Here is a 17,205-nt window from a genome sequence, read left to right on the forward strand (position 1 = left end):
GTGCGCCTTTAAGAGCCCTATATCCCACTGTCCTCTGCACTAAACCTCCATCAGAGAGAAAAATGTCGGCCAGCTCCGCTTTCAACGATGAGAAGGGAGGCTCGTCCAGCGTCGGGGAGCCGGAATATGGACACGACCCGGCGAGCGGAGGGATCTTCTCCTCCGACTACAAAAGGTACAGAGCCACCTGGTGCAGCTTGACGCGGATTTAATTTTGTCGTGTTGTTGGGGGGGGGGGTACCGGTGCAGCTAATCGCGGGGGAGGTGCAGGGTGTGGGTGGTGTCCTGTACGTTAAAATGCATTTTTTATTGCAATATAAAACCCTCTCCAAGTGAACTTTGTTTGCTATTAGGCCCGTGATTTAAAATCGGTGTTTTTTTTCTGGTTAGTGAAGCTCTCACCGTGATTTCTTCGCCAGAGCAGAAGCGTCAAATGACAACCCAGCTCTGGTGTTGACTTTCAATACATGTGCATTCACTGGTGTGTCTTTAAAAGCGTTTACAGGTTTAGAGTTTGTATTTATTTGATGTTTTGTGAGGTGATATCTTATGAAAGGCCTGTCAGACTGGGTGCCAGGCCTCAGATCAGCACCACCCCTGCTGGACAGCGCGCAGAGCGGCAGCACAGCGTCACATTATACACATACACCCTATAGTAAATATAAAGACATACACCTCGTTTATTATGACCTGGAATAGGTTTTTAGTATCAGTCATGAGTAAGCAATAACATATAAGACCTTATTTAGTAATGATTCTATAAATAAATAAACATATGCATATACATGTGTTTGTGTGAGGATGGAGGAAATAATGGGGCTTGTGTCCTTGTTGTTATGCAGTTTTTCTGCCATGAGTACAAGCATACAAATACTAATATATATAATATGAATAATAATATTAAGTGTGTAAACTAAGGATTATGGTCATTATTCAATTAATATGCAGAATTGTTTAATTGTTTGGCCTATAGATGTCACAACATTTAAAAGTTCCCAAAGCCAAAGATTAGGCATACACTTTTATTGGTTTGTTTAGTCCAAAAAAAATAAGAATACTTTTGAACGCTCATATAGTGATCAATACTTAGGAGTTTAACACATACAGTATGATATTTCCACAATAAGATGGTATTCTCCTTGTTGATTTGTTGTTCTTTTCTTAACCCAAAGACGTTCAGTTTACTACCAAACAAGAAGGGAAAGTGTCCCTCGGTTTATCCATTTAGAAAACTTTAATCTCAATAAAAATGATAATCCAGTGATAAGACTGAAGTAAGTTTATTATAACATCAAACAGGAAGCCTGGTTATTCTCTCTCAATCTGAAACCCTCTTTTTGAAACTGTTAAACCTTCAAAATATGTCTTAAAATTCACCAAAACACTCTAACATCCATCAATGGCGAACCATATGAAACAAACAAGAAACATTAGTCCGTTTTAAGATAATCCTCACTGGCCAGAATACTGTTTCAGATTCATTTGTTTCTGAGGACATGACTGTATACCATGGGACCTTCGAGCATAAGCAAAAGAAGACAGTAAGATGCACTGATTAAAAATCACTATCATTTATCTGACCAATAATCCATGTTCAACATAAACCTGCTAAACCTAAACAAAATGCATCGACAGAATCGTCATCCTGCAGGAGAACTTGTCCTCACTCGTCCTGCTCGGGAACATATTGTTCTTTCCGATACATTTCTCTTTTTTTGGGGGGAAGGAGGATGGTACTCGATCTGAACAAGAGACAGTGCAAGAACTTATTTTCATATTCATACAACATCATACCTACAGTGACCAGCAGGAAGGTGGTCCTGGACATATTAATACTACTATGATTGATTAAGTTAATGAGGACGTCATGTTCTGCATTTAAAAGTAGAGTATGAAAGAGTCACTTGGTGTAAGTGGGGCTCTGCTGTGGCAGTAGTTATGGAAAATAATGGTATTTGATTAGATAATAAATGCCATGTATAATTTATGGGCTCCGTTGAGCACCCTATTCCCAGTAGAGTTTATTTCTGTCTTCTCTACAGCTAGCACAGACTACAGGATGTAAATATGGGTAGCGTCTTAGAAAGAATACATCTATATCAACTGGGTTCTCTTCAGTTATATTTGCCCTTTATTACCATGTGATGATATTAGGGATAACATCTGAGACATCAATTGGGCTGAGTATTAAAGTCCTTCCAGCCACCCAAAGTTAGACCTATTTAATGTATACATAGAGAGGCTGCTTCTCTGTGCATCTGTAGGCCTACTTTAAAGGTCCCCTATTATACTGTTTTTCATCAATATATTATAGTTCTCAGATATATACAAAACATGTCTCTGAAGTGTTTGGCTCCAAACACCAAACAGATCATTGCAGCATTACCCATAATCCCCTCTGTTTCAGCCCTGTTTCAAAAGTGCTGATTCTCTGTCTGTTACTTCAGATGAAAATAAGGAGCCCCTCCCCACGCCCCTCTGAGAGAGATTTGGTTACAAAGAACACAATGGAGCTCTAGGAGGAGATTCAGGTGATAAGGGGGGGGGGGGGGGGGGTTACCTTGGTTGCTGATTGGTTAATGGTTACACAAGCCAAAACATCGTATGACATCATAAAGTGGCCAAAATCTGATCAGCTCATTTTCAGACAGGTTTTTATATAAATGGATCAGGACAAAAAGAGAGAGAATCTTTGTTCCTGAAACTTTCAAAATCTTTTTACACAGAGGGGACACATGTTGATGTAGAAGAGACATGAAAAAGTGGATTTTGCATAATAGGTGAACTTTAAAGCTAATATTTTGACTTGACTTGTCAATTAAGCCATCGTATTTATTATTTACATCAGTGCTTTCCTTGTGAGACATGTCAAACTGTCTATTTTTAAATGGCTCGTTCATGGTACACTGGACCCCTATCTTCGAAAAAAGAAACAGCAGTACATTGTTCAAAACATTATGAATGAATCATGAGCACAAGCTTTTTCATGTTCTTTATAAGCCAAAATGTTCTTTTACTCTGTTTCAAGAGCGTCTCGGACAGCCATACAGCCACAGTCGGGCTTTTTGTTGTCGGCCTATGATGCTCACACACAGGTGAAACTAAGTTCATAAATGAAGTCTCAGGCTCGTTGTGTGTCCCTGCAGCGAGACAGCATGTACGACACAAAGCCCCGGAGCTCGCTCTCCTAAATGTCATGCAGTCATTATTAATGTCTGTTTTCCTGCAATGACATGCCAACATGTCTGCTGTGAAAAAGGCCTTGTTGGTAAAGTGCTGCGGGGAATTATGTACTAATAGGAATCAAAATGTCCGTCTGTTGTTTTGATTTTACTGCGTCTGCCCCTCGGTCACTTCTCACTTTATTCAGCAGACATTTTGACTTGTCATAGCCGGAAAAGCAACACTGTAACACTAACGAATGGCTCTGTTTTATGTGAGAAAGCAGAACCTGAAATCAAAGAATTTAAATTGAATTTAGCCATCGTATATTTTGGTGTGAAACTAGATTACTGCAGTCCTCACTAATTTGACTAACAACACCTTTGCCTTTCCTAATGTCAAATGTCTTCTGTAAAAAAGGAACATTTGTCAACATGAACATCCGCTCGGCCAACGTTGAACTAAGGTGAACTCTAAATTGTGATTCTGCAGGAGCAGGCTGGAGATTGTCCTGAAACAGGAAGGTTCAAGGTTCAAGGTTCTTTATTGTCAAACTAACATAGCTACAGAGTAATTATGTCGTTGAAAATCTTAGGTCACAGGCTTCTCCAACAATGCAACATAATAATACAGATAGTAAAAGTAATTAAAAAAGAAAAATAGTTCTAAAATAAAGTGGAATAGTGCAGTACGAGTCTATATACAAGTTATTGGAATGATATATATTAGATAGTAGATATATATTACTAAGTAGCAGATGAATGTTATGAAATTGTTTCAGTAGTAAGTGTGCATTAGCATTTAAAAACATTCTTTATCATTTAAATCGTACTGTCTTTAGTAGAAGTGAGAAACTAAGTGGAAATGTCCAGTAATGCGACCATACAGTACAATAACTTAACAAGTGCAACAACGTTTACAGAGTGAAACAGAAATGTATGTTCAGTACAGACTGTACTCACCCACAAAATCCTGAGAGGAGTTTTCAAGTAGCAACAAAAGTGAAAAAAGCCTGGCTTCTATGTCGTTTTTAATGAATATCTCTTGACCTAAATGGACAGAAACACAAGGTCAAGAAAAGATGTGAAGCATAATTAATAATTAGCCAGTAAAAAAAACACATCAGTGGTGCTGAAACACTCTAAACTTAAAGGGGACCTATCATGCAAAATGCACTTTTGTACGTCTTTTATACATGAATATGTGTCCCCGGTGTTCCAGGGAACTCACCAAGTGTCAGAAAACACAACCCTCTCTATTTTCCTCCATACCCAAATTTCTAAAAAAGGGGCTGCAACGGATCTGATAAAAACTGATCCAGATTTGAACACTGTCCTGACGTCAGGACGGTGGCGCTACGGCTATTGGGCCAACTCCACCAATCAGGAGGAGACAGCTACGGCCATTGCCGTTCGAAAGCGCTGGAGACGCTGTAGTACATATGCCAGGCCAGTAGATGGTGCTGTTCTCACTGAATCTGCCCAGAGCTAGAAATTGTCAAATTGAGCAAAATGAGGCATGGCTAAAATGCATGATCTGTTTGGTATTTTGAAAAAAAAAAAGTATAAATATGCCTTATATAGGTATGGTCCTACACTATATTATTCAAATATAGCATGATAGGTCCACTTTAATCTAATTAATGCGTAAAATATGTGATGGTGGATGTTATTGACGTGCATTGGCTTTTAATGTTGTAGCTGCAAGGAATTGTGGGACCTTACGTTATGCTAAAGGAGAAAAGAAAAGAAAGCGCTGAAACACCTTCACTTACATTAGGAGAATGGACCAGCTCTTATCACGGCACTGAGATACTTCAGGGTCACTCACAAACCTTCTTAAAAAATACACCGCAGACCATAACGGTTCACTTTTGGTGTGTTGGGCTTAAATGCAGCAGTTTGATTCCTATTATAGTCAAATCCTGCTTCCAGCTACTGTGTGCTGACTAATACTAAATGCATCCATATGACTCATCGGTGCCCAAGAGTTATCATGCAGTCACCCTCTGTTGGAGATACACTACATGCATCTCAGCTTTATACTACTATGAAGAGATAGATATTCTCTTGAAATGTATTGTATTACAAAAGTTACCATAAATCATTCACATAAGCAACATGTGAAATGCACTTCATAGTAGACATGGCTTCCCTTTACCAAGTCAAAACAGACTGGAACCACTGGTGTTAAAGCCATAAAGAAAAGTGAGTAGTTAAAGGAATATTTATAATCATACTAATCAAAATATATTTTCTGTATGCAGCTTTTTTATGTTTCATAAAGATCCATCGTTTCTCTGTAGGCATCGATATCATAAGACATGTTTTTGAACCCTGTGTTATGAATAAGACCTTTGGAATCGCTGCTTTACCCTTGAATTATTTTAGTTAATAAGTGTTGGATTACATAAACCCTTTTTTTCCCAAGGCAAGCTTTCATTTAGGTATTAGTTCTGTATTAGTAGTGTTTGTTACATTGTAGAATATGGCTATGAGTGTCATTTTGAGACCACTTTTGTCATGTTCTTTTGTGTAGTTGTTTGGTTTTTATCTCGCTTATTTTTGTTGTATACTATTTTCTCTGCATGTATCTCAGTTTGGGAACGTGTGTAATAGCATTGCATTGCTGTTTATTGCTCCACCAATAACAGCCCTGCTTCACCAGCAGATGGAGCTCTTTGTTTATAGTAGGGATGGGAATTTGAAAGCAAATGTATATTCGAATATTCGACCCCCAAAAAAACGGTTAACCGATTAACCAAAATGTACATATCCTATAAAAAAAAAAAATGTGGGAAAAAATGTTACAAAAAAAAATTAAAAAAATGTAATTTTGAAAAATAAATAAATAGAATACATGTTCAAATAAGTATAGAAACCAAGTCGAATTGGTCAAATGTATTGAACTGGTGATCCCAGTTTGAACAGTTGACAGCTATAGGCCTACAGCTTTCATGCTTAAAAGATAACTTGTTTTTTAAATGAAAGAGGGATCATACACGAACAACATAACGGGTTAGGGTAACGTAACCCTATCACAACAGAGATCAACAACCTATAACAGGGCCTATGCACAGAATGCAGCTATTCAATACTCATTCTTGTTTAAGAATATGAGCATGTCTACTCAGGGGAGAGGCGGGTGCGGAGACGATTCACAATCAGGCCAGCTGTAGAGAAGACCCTCTCAGCTGGAATTTGGGCATAAGATGAGGTTTGAGTCTGCGTGATCTGCGTGTAGGGAGGGGCAGCAGCCATATCATTATCTAGAACTAGCTAGACCTGATGGATTTGGACATAAACGCGAGTGAAGTATAACCAGAGAGAGAGAGAGATCAGCACCTGCAGCTCTGCCCGCTGTGAGGGACCGGTGAGCGGAGCAAAACACACCTTGAGACCTAACACACTTAGCTATGGCACTGTCGTATACATTGAATTATTCCATTTGATAATATGTAATCGACTTAGGCACCCCTCCCAAAAAATAAATAATAATAATTACAATAAAAATATTCATAACTCATATTCTCATATTCGAATACCTGAATAATTTCGAATATTCGATGAATCGTTCCCTAGTTTATAGAGGTCTGATGTCATTTGTGAACTGTGACCTGGATCTGGAGGAGGAGATGGAGCTTGGGGGCTGTTTGGCAAATGTTTGTCGTTAGTATTAAACTACTGACGGTTAATTCCTGCCGTCATTGATTGATTGAAATGTGGGCTGGGCGTTGCTCCGGTGTTTGCAGAAGTCAGAGTCTCCTCAGTGGAGGTAGATTAACAGGTTTGTCTGTAAACACAACACAGTGAAAGCGCTCACTCGACCTTCACTGCCGTCTCCTTGGAAACACGGCAGATGTGAGATGTAGCTCCAGTTGTCAAATCATGTCAGTCTGTGTTATCATCATTCTGAGCATCACCTTTCCTCTTTACGAAGAAATGTACTCGTGTGAACGGACTACAGAGATGTTTCTGCTTTGTTCTGTTTCGTTGTGGCTCTGCACCACATTGTCACAAATATAGTACTGAAGTATAATTTAGTATTGACTTGTTATGGTAGCCCTTCTTCTTGTCTGACGGCTTTTGATTGGCTGTTTAATTAAGTAAGAGCCGGGCTAGCTTCCCCCCCTGGGTTTTCTGTCTTTAATCTTATTTAGTATGTAGATGTCAATCCTCACATCTGTCAGCTTTAGAGCAAAATGGTGCGTTTCTTCAAAATGTCAGAAATGTCAGAGCGATAAACAATATAACAATAAAAGGCCTTTTCCATTACGGTGCCACTTGGGGAAGAATATGAATTATCCAGCTTCAGGTCTTGCATAATTGGAGTTTATTTATTCATGAAAGCCTTCATACATCACTTGTACTGTTAGCCGCCTTCATTCAGAGGATATGATATGGCTGCACTGCTCCCAAAAAAAGATCTAAAAGTTTGCAGGAGAAATCTTTTTGGGATGGAATTATAAGATATTTACAGAGATGTTTTAAAGGGACCCTGTTGTGCTAAATGTTTCTTTCCTATTTGTATGTAGTGTCTCTACTGGGACATGTCTCCATGCTTTAATGTTCAAAAAGCTCTTTATTTTTCTCATGCTGCCTGTGCTGCAGCCCCTCTTTTCACCCTCTGTCTGAAACCAGAGCCCAGTCTGCTCTGATTGGTTAGCTGGCCGGCTCTGTTGTGATTGGTCAACCAATTAGAGATGTCCCGCCCCTTAGCCTATCAATGTGTTGGAGCGCTAGCCAATAGAAGTGTGAGTGTTACGTAGTGATGTCACTTTGTTACAGAGGTAAACAAAGGAGTCCAATGGAGACATTTCAGGCAGGGGAGGGCAGTGTGTGGGAGAGAAACTCCCTCTGGAGGGAACACAGGGAATTTTGCCTTTGCAGACCATTTACATGCACTAAAACCTACCAACTCTGTGTATTATATTCAAATAGATTTTTTTTTCTCCAGTGTTGTCAGTGTGATTCTCCGGGGAGTATCTCATGGGGACATCACAGGTTAAAAATGGTATTACTCTCCAGAAAATGTCAGCAAATCCTGAATGAGCTGTGAGATCACAGGAGCAGCATGGGAATTGTGCTCTGAGGCGGTTATTTTTGTTGGAGTGAAAGTGAGTGAAAGTGAGTGAGTGAGAGAGAGAGTGTGAGAGAGAGAGAGTGAGAGAGAGAGAGAGAGAGAGAGAGTGAGAGTGAGAGTGAGAGTGAGAGTGAGAGTGAGAGTGAGTGAGAGAGAGAGAGAGAGTGAAAGTGAGAGAGTGAAAGTGAGAGAGAGAGAGAGAGAGAGAGAGAGAGAGAGAGAGAGAGAGAGAGAGAGAGAGAGAGAGAGAGAGAGAGAGAGAGAGAGAGAGAGAGAGAGAGAGAGAGAGAGCGAGAGAACGAGGACCTCATCACGACACTGAATAGACCGCTGAGTCATGTAAGACGAGAGAAAAAAAAAGGCACCTCACAGAATTTAAAATATTAATCAGACAGGGGCATTTTTTGAACATAATGGGCCAGAGTAGTTGGGAATATTTAAAATAATCTGTCGGGGTTTCAGAGCCGTGTTGTTGGCTGTGAGTTTTAGCTGCAGGCTGTTACAGAAAGCTGTGTGAGAGTTAAAACGAGATTTCACGATGTTAATGTGACGAGGCAGAGCGAAGATGACAAGCATGAAGGGGCTGAGTGATAACGTGGCAAAAGATGGGAGAGGCTGTGTCATTGTCAGAGGGATTTAGAAACGCATATGTGGACATAGTGTGTGTGTGTGCACAGGGAGAGAGAGAGAGAGGCTGGTGCAGGAGGAGAGGCGAATAAAACCCCACGCCCCTCTCTGCCGAGCATCCATTTACCGAGCAGCTGATGTCTGCTGCTCCACTGGATGCGTATAGACTCAGCAGTAACAGGAGGAAGGAGAAAACCCTCGCTGCTCTGGGGATCCGGTGGATTTGGATTACACGAGGCAAAGTATTTCAACCGTGGAGGAGAAGAGGAGCTTTTCTGAAGAGCTGTGTTGCATCATTTTTGCAAGAAATGTCCACGTTGGATAAACTTCACCACGGAGGAGTAACACAGAATCTAACTGTGTGAAGGCTGTCTGAGGAGAACCATCCAGTGGATTAACACTGAGGAGTGGCTTTTAGAAAACGGCCATCTCTCCACTTTGTCTACCTGGGATTCTACAGGTTGCTTTCTCTAAAGTTTCCACCATGACGGCCATGCAGAGGCTACTGCTGCAGCTGCCGGTGAGCGCGGTGAACATGGTGAAGACGGTGCAGAGCCAGGTGCAGGGCCAGGAGGAGGACAAGAGCCCCGTGCTGACCCCCGACGGGGTGCACCAGGCCTGGTACAGCGCCCTGCAGCCCGACGAGCTGCGACACCTCCGCTCCGGGGGGTCGGGAGGTGGAGGAAGAGGAGGAGGAGGTGGAGGAGGAGGGGGGGACCATGAGGAACACTCATCACTGGAGGAAGGTGGTGGAGGTGGAAGCATTTTTCAAAGTCAACCTTTGCGGTAGGAAAATCCAGGAGAATCCCTTTGGTACTATGCTTATGTTTAAAGACTGTTTTTATTTTGAGTACATTTCACTCAATTTACCCACTAGTTGTTGGACTATAAATTGTCAGAAATACGTCAAATGCCGATCAGTTTCAAAATGTCCACGGCAACATTTTCAGCCTGAAACCAATAGACATTTAAGTCATAAAATCGTGTAATTTCAGAAGCAGGAAATGTTCAGTATTCTATCTGACAAACACAAACAATTAGTTTCTTATCAAAATATTTGGGCCATATGATTTCTTCAGATCGTTTCAGATCTAGTGTGAAGATAACATAAGACATAAGCGACATGTGAAATCGGTTCACATCAGACATGGCTTCACTTTTACAAGTCAAAAATGACTGGAACCACTTGTGAGCCGTTACAAATGAGTAGACTTGTTAAAGAAAGAGAGAGGACATATTTGCAGTTATACAGTTTACCTTTTCAGAGAAATGATATATACCGTACGTAAGGAAGCTTCATTATGATTCATAACGATCCATATAGGCATCCCTTTCATAAGACAATAAGACATGTTATTAAGCTCTGTTATGAGTCAGACCTTTGAATCATGCCAAGGCTATAGGAGCTGCTGTACCCTTGAATTAATTGGAGCGCAAACCTTTCAAATGAACATCAAAAGTGGAGCTCTACAGAAATAGATTTGCTACTACTTGGATTTTATTCTAATTTGACAGGAAAAGAGCTTTACTGAAGCCCAGTTCTGTTTGGTTTAAGCAGGAATATTTTATACAAGAAAGTCCCTGCTGATAGCGTTTGCATTATGTAAAGCAGTGTACTCTTCCATCTTTTTCTATTTCTTCTGATTCATGCACATACTTCTCTACTCCTGTTTGATGTCGGTGCAGTCGTGCAGAGCTCTGTTCTAGCTCAACTGCGTGTGAAGTTGTTTTATTGAACATTTGGAGGCTCTTCTTCCATGGAGACTTTCCACCCGGAGAGTCCTGCCGATCTCTTGGCTTTAGAGCCAGGTAACCCGACCGCCGTCGTGCTCGTCGTACCACAGAGGGTTCAATAATTCAGAGCTGATTGTAAATTCAGCCGTTGTTCGAGACCAAATCCTGAGAAATGAGAGAACCGGTGTTGGTGTAGAATTACTGTGGGCATGAAGTTTGAACCCAGAGAGTCGTTTTTCCTACCTGTGCTCAGCATGAGGCTTTCTTTCTGAGATAATTCACTGAGGTGGCATTTATAGGTGCTACATACCCAGGGCTGTGTGTCCTGCGGTCCATTCATAACTTTTTCATTCATTGAGCTTTTCAATCTTCTTTCTTTTGGCCACTTTGTCATATGTTTCAGCTTTTAGTGTGACATTTAGTGTGAAAGAGATTCTTTCTTTCATTATATTCATCTACCTCTTACTTAAAGGGGCCCTTCTATGCTTTTGGGGGTTTATCATTTCCTGTAGTGTGATATATAGGTTTCTTTGCATGTAAATGGTCTGCAAAAGCCCCCTCCAGGGCGAGTTTATCTCCCGCACTTCCCCCCCCCCCCCCCCCCCGCTTGAAATACTTCCATTGGATTCCTTTGTTTACTTCCTTAAAGGTGGGGTAGGTAAGTTTGAGAAACCGGCTCGAGATACACTTTTTGTTATATTCCATGGAATGCTCTTAACATCCCGATAGCAATGAATATCTTAAGTGCTTTGACAAAAAATCCATTAAAAATGTCATCTGTGGAAGCCGTAGTACTGTAAAAAGCACGACCAATCATCTGAGCCGGCCCGGCTAAAATAACTGGATGGCCTACCTGCCTGTCAGCCTTCCATCTGTGCACAAACTTATCTCGTGCCCTCATTGGTCATGTGCACGTTCGTGTGTGTTGGAGGAGGGGCTCTGGAAGGAAGTGGCAGATTTTTTCCGGTTGTGTATTTTCAAATTCTAGCGATCTCGAGCTGGTTTCTCAAAGATTAGCTACCCTACCTTTAACATAGTGACATCACTAACACTCGCCCTTCTTTTCAATTGTGTACCATCTCATTATACGTGAGGCTAAGGGGCGAGACATCTCTAATTGGTTGACCAATCACAACAGAGCCGGACAGCTAACCAATCAGAGCAGACTGGGCTCTGGTTTCAGACAGAGGGTGGAAAGAGGTGCTGCAGCACAGGCAGTATGAAAAAATTGCTTTTTGAACATTAAAGCATGGAGACATGTCACAGGAGAGACACTAAATACAATATGAACCTGATTCGAATGCTTTTGCTCTGTTTTTAAGCAACCTTGTGTGCTACTACTACTAACACTACACATTTAAATAATAATGCATGTGTTACTTGTGACTGCGGTTGCTGATAATTCCACTTTCACAGCTTTAACATTTCGCCTGCGCTTTAGCAAATGTAATCAATGTGTTTTGTTGTGGTTTTTTTTAATTAGATTTGTCATCAACACAAGCCACATGGATCCCTTTCAGGTTATTAATTAGCGAGGCTGTTCATGGGGGTAAATTGATATAAGCTGCCAAAGAAATTAAGATTCTGGTTGGTACGTTTCTTCACTCTATGGTGACATTCTGGCAGGTACAATCATTCAAGTTTCATCCACAGCTCTTGGCTTTCAGCTGCACGTTTGACTTGTAGAGAAAGGCAGTGAGAGCTTAGAAAGAACAAGGTCAGAGCAGCATTATGTGGCAGGAGGGTGGTTGAATGAGGTTGTTGTTGATAGAAAATGTGCTTCTTTTACCATTTGATTCTTCCCTGTATGAAGCTCAGACAGCAAATGGTATTGGCGTAGCTCTAATACATTTGAACACTGATGGATGGTGTGTCAGGGCTTTGCTGATCCCATGTTTTTCCTCTAGTGTCACAAAGGTTGACATTTTTAGTGTTTATTTGTAAAGTTTCACAGCAACTATTTGGTTAATTGTCATGAAACTTGGTGTTGCAGGAACATCTTCAGTTAAATATTGTACTTTTTGTGACCAAATGCTCGAACTAACTAATGAAATCAGCGTTAGTGTTACTCATACTCGTGTATGCGCTTCAATGCTTTGGGCAATAATTACACACATTTTGTCAAAGTTAATTTGTTTTGCAATACAGCCACATATTTGTAACCATCGTTGGCTCACCGCTCACGCCTAAAAATAAACCGTCACGAATGAATTTTATAGACACTGTCAGGTTTTAATTCGACAGTCTTTGATGAGTTTAGGTTTTGAAGCGTGTGAAAGAGAGAACCTTGTTCATGCTTCATTGAGGCGAAAACAGAAATCCTTCTTAGCTCACACACACACACACACACACACACACACACACACACACACACACACACACACACACACACACACACACACACACACACACACACACACACACACACACACAGACGCACACACACATTGTGAGTCGTGATAAATCAGCCACCTCCTCACCGTCACACCCAAGCAGATGAAACTCCAACAGCCTCCCCCTCACACAGGATTGATGTAGAACTTCTAAACGCAGTCAGATCAAATAGTTTGGAAAGTCTTTTGAAGTCATGGTTTCAGTGTTTTCAAAAGTACATGTGGCATTCACTGCATGTAGAGCAAAAGCATAGATAGCTCAAAAAGAAAAATACAACGTTGAAATCCAATTCCAATCTGAATGAATTTACATAACTCTGAAGATCCGACAGCACTTAGCGGCTGCAACATATTTTGAATCTGTTATTTAACTCTTAACTCAAATAAATTGTTCAGTTGTTTCACATTTGCATCTGGGATCAGGATGAAGTTGTGTAGGGGGCTCATGAAAGTGCAGATTCTTATGTTATACCCAACATCTGTACAGGACTATAAGTATTTAGAATGATGCCTATCCTAAAGGAAGTCAAACTAACTGTAAAAAAAACAGATGGATATTTAAATAAGGCCATGAACAGTCTGTTTAGTTAAAAATTAAAACTGAATTGAGTAATCCAGAAAAATACTTTGTTATGTCAATGGATTTATTAACACATGTTTACGCTATGCACATCAAAACCAGACTGTTCTTCCCACCACTGCATCAATTATTTTGTATATTGCCTGCTCACAACGTGACCAAAACAAGCCCCTGTTTGCAGATGCAATAACAGTCGTTATATATAATAGCTCCTTATGTCTGTATTGCATTGTTTCCACTGTGTAGCACCTGTTAACATCAGTGTGAGTGCATGAATCAGAGCATACAGTCTCCACAGCTCACAGCACAGATGCAACACAGCTCTGCAGGAAGTCACTTCACTTAAATGTTATTGCATCCTTTGTTGCCTTGGAAACTAGTTGGGGAAATGTGCAGCTCTGCAGCCATTTAATCACGTCTCCCGCCCCCGACTAAACCCCACCCAGGTTTAATGTTTGAATCCTTTAGTTTCTGGTTAAGGTCGTTTTGAGTTTTAAGTGTGAATAGGGTTTTAACTAGAAGATACCAAAAGGAAACTTTCCCAGTTCATAACTGACTTTATAACAGATTCTTTTTAACAAATGATTATGACATATCCAGTAGTTTACTGTTTAAATATTCCGATCAGGATGAACCTTATTGCTTTCCAGAATGAAATGTGACCATTGGATTCAGCCAGGTTCTAAATCACACCTTTGTGCTATCAAAGTGACGGTTTCTGAATTCTCAAAAATGTGATTTCGAGAAAGCAGCCCTTAAACTTATGTTATAAATTCCTCTTCTCTCCAGTGCATACCTCCACCTCTCCTCGACCTGCTCCCTACTTTCCATTCCCTGCAGATCACAATGTCACCCCGAGCATCATGGTCCACGGAGACTCCTGCCTGATCTCATCTGTCAACCTGTCACTCACTACTGCAAACAAAAAAGACCACCTTAAACCCACCCGTCACTCCCACTGCACTCCTCACCACTTTCACTCTTCCCTCATTCATATCCAGCTCCACTCTTAAGATTCAATACAATACGCTATGCTACGCTACACTGTGATACGATACGTTTCACTACACTACGATATGACACTCGATACGATACGCTACAATTACGATGCAACACGACTGGATATGTTAGGATACCATACGTTACGCTACACTACAAATTATGTTAGGTGACAAATATTAAGACAAGAAACAAGAGACATTTAACATATTTGCTGTCCAGATAGTTAATGAATTGGTGGGGTCAGAAACAATGTTGCTGGCCAGCCTCGATATGTTAATATGGTAACACTTTTACCCATAAACGCACCACACTTCCTCAGAGCTAACATCAGATCCGTAGTGCTCTTTGCTGGCATCAAACCGTACTGCTTCACCTCATTTAACAATGTGGTTACATCCCCAAAAAGTACAAGAATCATGCAACTGCACTAACTTCATCAACTGTGCTCTTCTACTTCACGGCACGGCAACTTAATTCATACGGCACATTTTGAACACAAGGCAACTCAAAAGGGCTTTACGAAATAAACATTAAAAGCATTATTAAGACACCTGCATCCAAACACATTTAAAAACAGTCATTAGAATGCCAATATAATAACCCTAAGTGCTGTATTTAGAGACAATAACAGATGACAACACACAATTAGATGTAACAGCAGCAGACAGATCACAATCAAGCAGAGACATGAAAAGTAAATATGTCATCCTAATTCTAGCAGCCTTCATAAAAGTTACCCCCAGAATAATAAAAACACACACAATGCACACAACGTCAATGTGCAAGTGAAATAGATCATGGGTTTAATTAAACATGTATGGGTGTTCTCATACCAACAATTGAACGTGTAATAAAAAAATAGGACATGTTGCATTATCCTAATTATAACTAATTATTTGTAAAGGTTTTCTTGCTCTAGGAAAATGTGAAGTGTTTCCTCCTGTTGTGTTACACATAGTGCAGGGCAGATGTGAAGGGTCAGTGTTTGGACATGTCATTATCTGGCGTCTCTCCAGCTGCTCTGATCGGTCCGCTCTGCTGCTGTTTGCAGGTTCCTCCTGGCAGCTTTTGTGGAAACACTCAATGTTGTTTTTGTGTTTCTGTGTGGCAGCAGGGAGGAGGGTGAGATCCTTAAAATGATCCCTCTGTGAGCTCTGGTCTGATCCCAGTGTCTCTGACAGGGGGGGAGTCGCATGTTAACTGGGTCGCAGAAACTTCTAGTGTATGTGGAATGAAAAGCAGGCTGTTGTCCTAAAAAATATATGTATTTATAATGTAGGAGATATCTTTTTAGATTTTTTTTAATTCATGTTCATTAGGGGGTTGGGGATCATTGCGGTTTTGACATAAAGAAATACTTTTTTCTGATTTCTTACTTTGAGGAAACAGCCCTTTTTAGTAGGGTTGCAACTAATGGAGCGAAGCCTGCGAGCTAGTTCAGGCAGTCAACTCGAGCACCAACGATACATTACCACGTGACGCGCCTCGTCCCTCTTACAACCAACCAAACACATTCTCCTAAACATGCCGCTCTATTTAAGCTGCCAGGTCGTCCTGCCTCTGCCTCGCTCATGCTGCTGCTGCCACTGCTGTGTTCACTTGCTATTGCTACGTTCATGTTCCTGCTGCTGTGTTTCATGTTGCTGCTGCTCGCCTGCCCCACCACCACCCCAGCTCCACCCCAGCTTCCACCTGTAGGCTCGGGGGGGATAGTTATCTAATCATCACTCAATGTTCTTTGTAAATCTGTGGAGTGATGAGGCCCGAGCCTAGACGCCAAACTCAAACTATATGCTGCTTCTAATAAACATATTAAGAAACACGTGAGTTGTCTGACTGAACTGAAATCATTATGTTTTATAGCAGAGCCCGAGGTATCAGGAATGAGTTTTGAATCTGTTTAATTTATCAAAGTATTGAATGATCGACCAACAAGTTTGAAACAACATTTGAATTTCTCAGCATGTACCAGCAGCAGTGATAACTAGATTTGCTCCAGTGTCAGAAAAAATATCATAATCTTTTAGAGACTTCTAATTCTCCACGTACCAAAAGGGTTGGGAAAGCAATTTGTTCAAGATGTAGATTGAGAGACTCTGATAAGACTTGGATGGAGCAGAACCAAAATGTGTGTGTTGGATCTGCTAATGAATGTGATTAATTTAATAACACAATACCACAGGTAGTCGATCAGTGAGAATGACAGATTGGAAATAGTGATAAATGACAATTAAGGTGACTTCTTCCAACTACTTGTTTTGCCCAATGATATTCACAATATTTATATTTAATTAAAAAATCCTCAAATTGAAGGAACAAGAAACTGTTTTACAATCGTGCTTGATTAAAAAAATGTATTGATGGATAGAAAATGTCTTCCCTATTTTCTGATCAGTTCAGCGCTCTGCTCCTGCAGTTGTTGGTTATTGAGTTATATCAACAATAAAGAAGTGAGCTTGTATGATAATATTAGACCTTCTGGTTCATTACAGTTGCACTGGTTCACGTCTTTGATAATCTTTTTGAGAAGTAAACATATTTTAGGGATTGTGTCACTTCACACCCCACTTTTTATGAGCTGCCGTTTCAAAGCTTTTCCATATTTTGCGAGCTGGATTTCACTCT

The 17,205-nt window shown here is 40.6% G+C and overlaps 1 protein-coding gene across 4 annotated transcripts in view; it reads left to right on the plus strand.

Moving 5' to 3' along the window:
- LOC117497201 (AP-3 complex subunit beta-2) overlaps positions 1 to 17,205 on the plus strand; it is a 45,523-nt gene continuing 28,318 nt past the window's right edge. For 3 of the 4 annotated variants that reach the window (XM_034149069.1, XM_034149070.1, XM_034149071.1), the window contains exon 1: positions 1 to 175. In XM_034149069.1, coding sequence (XP_034004960.1) covers positions 63 to 175 — 113 coding nt within the window. In that variant the 5' untranslated portion in view covers positions 1 to 62. Of the gene's footprint in view, positions 176 to 9,266; positions 9,658 to 17,205 lie in introns of those variants that run through there. The other variant, XM_034149068.1, reaches the window with a different exon arrangement.

The sequence above is a fragment of the Trematomus bernacchii genome, unplaced genomic scaffold (genome assembly GCF_902827165.1).
Source record: "Trematomus bernacchii unplaced genomic scaffold, fTreBer1.1, whole genome shotgun sequence".
In the NCBI taxonomy this organism is placed as follows: domain Eukaryota; kingdom Metazoa; phylum Chordata; class Actinopteri; order Perciformes; family Nototheniidae; genus Trematomus; species Trematomus bernacchii.